Here is a 6,732-nt window from a genome sequence, read left to right as displayed (position 1 = left end):
ACGAAATAAAGTCAAATCACTCCACGAACTCTATCAGACCACAATTCGATTTATCTGGATTAAAAGGTAGAGAACAATACTCATTTAGATGGAGGATGAATGACACTTTATTTGAGAACCCAAAAATAGTAGCAAAAGCGAAAGAGACAATTAAGGATTATTTTGAATGGAATTTACATAAAGAAACCAGTCTGTACACTGTATGGGAAACGAATAAAGCTGTTATGAGAGGTTTCCTAATCCAGCAAAATAGCCATAAAAAGAAAGAAAGAGAAAGAAAGAAAGAAATTCTGGTTCAACTCATGGAAAATGAGAAAAAATTGATAATAAAACCAAAAGATGAACAAATTAAACCGACTATTAAAATGCTACAAACTCAGTATTCCATGTTGGTGAATAAAGAAGTGGAATGGAAAGTAAAATTAATGAGACAAAAAAAATTTGAATGAGCAAATAAAACTGGGAAGCTTCTGGCATGGCAGCTGAGAAAATGTCAAAGTCAAAATTTAATTAATAAAATCAGGATAGGGGAACAGCTGACGGAAGATCCAAAAGAAATAAGAAGAGCCTTTCAAGGATTCTATAAGGAACTTTACAGGAAAGGAAAAGAAGATATAAAAAAGATAGAAAGATATTTGGAAATTTATAAAGGAAAACAGATATCATTGGAGGAAAGAGAACAATTAAATGCCCCAATAACTAATCAAGAAATCCAAAAGTCAATAAAGAAGATGAAACAAGGCAAAGCCCCAGGACCGGATGGGTTAACCTCTAAGTATTATAAATCACTTGGTGAGCAGCTAGTACCGGTTCTAGGGGAAGTAATGAATGCTATTTTACAAGGAAAAGGGAAAATACCAAACTCCTGGAAGGAGGCTTATATAACATTAATCCCCAAACAAGATGCGGACCATCAGAGTGTTAAAAATTTTCAGACCAATATCATTGTTAAACAATGACTATAAACTTTTTGTGGCTATCTTGGCCAACAGATTGAAGACAATGTTAAATGATTTAATTCATAAAGACCAGGGAGGTTTCTTGCCAGGTAGGCAATTGAAGTATAATGTGAGACATATTATTAATATATTGGAATACCTGGAAGTAAGAAATGATAAGCAGCCGTACTGATGTTCATCGATGCTGAAAAAGCATTTGATAACGTATCCTGGTCATTTATGAAGAAGAGTATAGAAAAGATGGGGATCTGTGGCACCTTTTTAAAAGGAATTGAGGAAATTTACTCAGAGCAGAAAGCAAAATTAATTGTGATCAACACCTTAACAGACTCATTTGACATTACAAAGGGCACCAGACAAGGGTGCCCACTATCTCCACTGCTTTTTATCAGTGTATTAGAAGTACTAATAAATTGCCTGAGAGGAAGAACAGAGATAAAAGGGGTCAAAATAGGCGCCAAAGAATTCAAACTTAAGGCCTACACGGATGACTTGGTATTAACCTTAGAAGAACCTCAAGAAAGTGTAAAAATAGCATTGGAAGAAATGGGAAAATTTGGGCAATTGGCAGGATTTAAATTGAATAAGACAAAGATGAAAATGTTAGGCAAAAATTTAGAAAAAAGTGAAGTAGAAAGGTTAGAACAAGAAACTGAAATCAAGGTGGTCAAAAAAGTTAAATATTTGGGAATTTGGATGACGGCAAAGAACATAAAAGAGAATGTTATGAAGATGGTCTATCGTTGGTATCTTACTCTCACCAAATTGGCAAAAATGTACAGAACTAGTAGTAAAACTTGCTGGAAATGCAAGGAAAAAGATGGCGACTTCTATCATATGTGGTGGTCATGTAATAAATTAAAAGAGTTCTGGGAATCGATTTATAACGAGTTTAAAAAGATGTTTAAGTATTGTTGTTGTTGTTTAGTCGTTAAGTCGTCACTGACTCTTCGTGACCCCATGGACATGTTTAAGTATAGCTTTCCCAAAAAGCCGGAAGAATTCTTGCTAGGTTTGGTGGGAGAGGATATTAAGAAGATTGATCAAAGATTATATCTGTATGCAACAACAGCAGCCAGAGTTCTGATAGCTCAAAAGTAGAAGCAACAGGAGATGCCGACAATAGGAGAATGGCAGATAAAGCTGGTTAAATAGGCTGAGATGGCTAAATTGACACACAGAATTCGCAATCAGGAGGAGACAAAGTACCAAAAAGAATGGTGTACATTTTTTATTTATATAAGTGAGACTGTACAAATTTGAAAACGTTGGCAGGATTGAAGTAAACCTTATGTAATGTTGTAATACCTAATCAAAGAAACTGTGAATTATAGAATAGAATAGGGAAAATTATGGAAGGGAAGGATGGAAGTCAACAGCTCTATGGAGCATAAAGTAGGATATATGTAATAAGATATGATGTTTTATTGGTGTTGGTGGGTGTTGGTGGGTGATCTTAAATCTCAATAAAAATTATTTTAAAAAGAAAAGAAAATTGTGTTTTTACTAAGAAAGAGTTAACTCAAACTTTCGTGGAACCAGAAGAAACCTAAGTCCTCCTAAAAAAAGGAGGCAAAACTTGATGGATCTCTTTAACAGTGAGACCGAATTGTCTGCCTCAACATTCAGTCTGAGCTGTTACATGACTGAAATGTGTCCCAATATATGACTGTCATTGATTAATCTCCCCCAGGAATTTCAAAACGACACTTTAAGAAGTATCTGAATTTGTACAAGAGGGACAGGCCACAACAAACTTTAAAGTAAATACCTTAGAATATTTACATGGGTTTGCAGAAGAAAATATGCTGTACTCATTGATTGATTCTTAAAGAAATTCCTGAAGTATTAGCTTTAGTGGGGGTTGCGCAGCACATCTGCTGTGGCACTCCCCATTTTACCTCAAGTGGTGAAATGGGATAGACCACTCTTGACAGCAAGGCAGCCCAAAGTCTGCCATTCTTCTCTGGTAGGGACTTTATCTTCCTTCCATTTCTTTTTTCTCCCCATTTTACCTTAAGTGGAGAAATGGGATGCACCACCCAAAGTCGGCTAATATTAATTGATTAAAATTGGACCTGAAAGTCTGGCCAGGGATTTCACCCCTGCCCGCTGCCAAAGCTATTTCCCACCTCCAAGCACTATTATTTTGCCCAAGAAATGTTGCTTTTGGTAAAATGATACAACACACATGATTAACCATATATATTTATTTTGGACATGATTCAATGACCTCATTTGCACCTGAAAGTCAAGTACAGTCTTTCTTTAAGGAGGAGCTTCTAGACATCTGGTAAGAAAGCCTTTGTGTCCTCAGGCTGAGACCTCCCCTGCTTCAACCACTAGGCCTCCAATTTCCATAAATGATGGGTTCTTCTGGGCGGTGGTGGTTTGCCTTCTCTCAGCTACAGCTCATTGGAATCCTCGTCCATTGCTTCAGTGCACTCAAATTGAGTGATCTCAGTTCCTAATGATTCAAGATCAGTCTCCAGCAACCCCTCAGTGTAGTCACACACACTAGCTGTTCCACAGCCTCGGATAGCGCCCAGGGTGATGTTTCCCCCTGTTGGGAAAAACAAACGCATATTTTTTTGAATCCAAAACCCACTCCCTCAAACAGAAGGGTGGGCAAGTTTTCTCAGACCTAGAGCCTTTTTCCAGTCTGGGTGACCTTCTGGGAGGTCCACATGCCAATAGAAACATATGTAAATTTCACCTTTGCACTGCAGGCTATTTTATACATACATTCAACCCCCCCTCTCTATACTCCCTCCAGGTAACCAAGATTCAGGGGCAACAATCCAGCCAGGCCAAAGCATACAGGTAGGGTATGAAGTGGGGCTTGTGAGGGCTGTGGCCTATGGAGAGGAGGTGTGGCTAAGGAGGATCCCAAAGGCCAGAGAGAGAAAGTCCTAGAGGAATACCTTTGGCCCCTAGGCCTGTGGGTCTCCATCCTACTCCTCCCCCCCAATTTAAAGTGCAAATTTTAAGATGTATTTTTATTTAACAAAATCTATGCTTTAAATGTATAGTACAGATGGGGCATTACCTGCACTCCATCATACAAGACTCACCGATGTTCAGGCGAGCCCCAATGTATAAGCATTGATCCTCCTCATTTCTGCAGCTGACGGTCTTATTGCCCTCACACTCGTCTGAAGAGATGGAGAAGCAACTCGAGCACTTCAGCCCATTGGGCTCCCTCGTCTCACTCTCAGGCACTGGAAAACAATCACCACACCACACCAACATTGCAATTAGTCAATGTATTTCTTTTGCAGATGCAAACCACAACTTGCTGTATGTGAGGGGTGGGAATTGTGCTTCTTCTTCCAAGATGGATGCGTACCACCTTATAGCACTTCTGCAAGTGGAGTGCTTCAGCCATGCTCCATTCATCCAGGGCTACATTAATGCATGGTGCAAGAGATTTCTGACTGGGGCCACATTCACAGCATACATTTCAAGCAAAGGGATACCACTTTAAGCAATTGGGCTTAGCGCTGAGCACCACTGGGGGGCATTCTGAGAGACAAAATGGTAGCCATGGATGCACAGAAATGATGATAAAATTCTACAAAATGGCCCTCGTAGAGTGGTAAAGAGAAAGAAAGCTTTTCGTAGTTTTATCCTTAAAAAACACTTCTGGGACAACATGTGCTTAGTTTTGGTAAAATCATGATTTCACCTAAGAAAAAATGCCAGCTAATAAGAGCTATTGTGTGGGGTTTGTTTGCTAATCCATAGCTCTGTGAGGGGAATAGGGGTTTTCCAATTAACTCTCCTTACCAGAGCTATGATGAGTGCCAACAACTGCTGGACAAATCACCAACTAATACGCTCCACGATGGCTATCAAATTTTACCTCAACACCGGCTTCAAGGAAGGAAACCAAGGCGCAAAATGAACACTCAAGCCCTTCAAGATCTCATTAAGTGGGATTGCTTCCAAAGGACTCTTAAGGACCACCTGCTTTCACAATTCCTTGATAAGATCGAGGAACACTGGACCAAGCTAAAAACATCCATTATTGCAGCCTGTGAACAAACTATTGGATACCAAACCAAGGAACACCAGAACTGGTGTGCTGTTATTCCTATCTTCCTCTGCACCTGAGGGTCTCAGGATGCAATTCATGCTAGCTCACTAAGCCAGGCTCCAGCTCAGCGCAGCTTCCAGCTTTGGGGTTCTTGGTTCAAATCCCAACCCCAGGTTCTGTCTCTAGTTTGAAAAGGATGGTGATACAGGCCTGCGTCAGCAGCTGGTGTACGCCAGGAGCCTAGCTGGGGCTTACAGATTGAACCTTCGTATTAACTGTTTCAGTGAGGGCCACATTTCCTTCTAGGCAAGCTTCTCAGGGCCACATGCCAGTGACAGGGCCTGTTGTGAAAGTGAGTGGAGCAACAAATGTAATTTTTTATACTTTTTATTCTTTGCACCACCTGGTTCTTCTCCCCTTTGTGTAGATAGTGTTCCTCTATAGCTTACTAATTAGGTGGCACTGGAGCCCATTGCATCTAATACATCTTTCTTAGCATTTGCTTTAACCTGAAGATATTAATTCCCTGAATGCAAACAAAAAATAAATCAGTTCCTTCCTCTACAAGAAGGACAGAGGCCTGTCCCACAAATATATCTCTACAAATGCAAATGCATCAAAGAAAATGGGTCACTCTAGGTTTGGGGGCTAGAACTCTGGGAAACCAATGAGGCAGTGAGTTGTAGTGGTTAGAGGGTTGGACTAGAATCTAGGAGACCAGGGTTCAAATTCCACTGTAGCCATGACACTTGCTGAGTGGCCTGGGGCCAGGAACCATCTCTCAGCTTAACCTATTTCACTGGATATTTTGAGGCTAAAATGGTGAGTGGGAGCTCAAGCTTTTTGGAGGAAAGCATAGGATGTAAATACCAGAAGCAGCTGTTGGAGAGGAACTGTGAGTAACATTATGGGAGGGGCGTTTCTGGCACTAAGGTAAAACTGTGGTGCTCCCTTGTAATTTTTGCTAATAGAGGCTGTATGTTGTTCAGGTAATCTTCTTACTGGGATTTTAGGTTTTGTTCTATTAGTTCCTGCCACCCCCATACTATGGCTCCAATGCTTCCCTGCTGGTTCCCTCTGTCAGTAGCTTCTCCCTGTCCCACCAGTCTGAATTAGGTTTGAAATCTTCTTTCCTAGTGTCGCCCTCAGGCATCTCCTGGAGCGACTGGCTGCCACCGCTCCTCCTTGTCTAGCCAGTCCCTGACATCAGGATACTGCCAAAAACTTGTTTGTCTTTCTTTGACCTCTCTCATTGTTTGAGTTTTGTGAGACCAGCTTTCCTGATTATTGTACTTACTTTCAGGAGGTCCGCTGTTGCACATATCTGTCTTGCAGCAGGAGAGCTTGCTCTGGGTGTACAGTGATGAGGTTATGGAGACACTGGAATAGTCTGCATCACACAACTCTGTATTGATGCAGGACTTGAGAACCATTGTTGACGGCAAAAGTGCTATAAAAGAAAGAATTGGAATAGGAAATAGCTAGTCCTGGAGATAGGGCTGGTCCACTCATGAGGCAAGGGTTGATGGTCACCTTATGTGGCAGCATCCACAGGGGCAGGGGATCTGACCACCAAGAAAAGCATTGCCTGATGCTGCTCCCTTTGAAGCTGTGGTGTGATCCTTGGAGGCAAGATCTGCCACCTCCTCGTCAGTTCCTCTCCCCCAGCTGAGCCACCCCATGTTCCTGTTGTTCGTGGCAGGGACCTTGGAGCTCCTTCCTTTTTCTATTTTA

General features: G+C 41.2%; 1 protein-coding gene across 1 annotated transcript; it reads right to left on the bottom strand.

The window, feature by feature from the left end:
* Nucleotides 1–3,364: 3,364 nt before the first annotated feature.
* LOC309347744 (phospholipase A2 inhibitor gamma subunit B-like) lies at nt 3,365–6,431 on the bottom strand (the record flags this gene model as incomplete). Its single annotated transcript, XM_081872515.1, has 3 exons — nt 3,365–3,522; nt 4,034–4,180; nt 6,296–6,431. 3 exons carry the CDS (start codon nt 6,429–6,431, stop codon nt 3,365–3,367), a joined length of 441 nt encoding a protein of 146 aa, XP_081728641.1.
* Between the last annotated feature and the right edge of the window lie 301 nt (nt 6,432–6,732).

Source organism: Podarcis erhardii, assembly GCF_964252035.2.
Source record: "Podarcis erhardii genome assembly, chromosome: 7".
Taxonomy (NCBI): domain Eukaryota; kingdom Metazoa; phylum Chordata; class Lepidosauria; order Squamata; family Lacertidae; genus Podarcis; species Podarcis erhardii.
The sequence above is the reverse complement of the archived record's forward strand: the minus strand, read 5'-3'. Positions and strand labels throughout refer to the sequence as shown.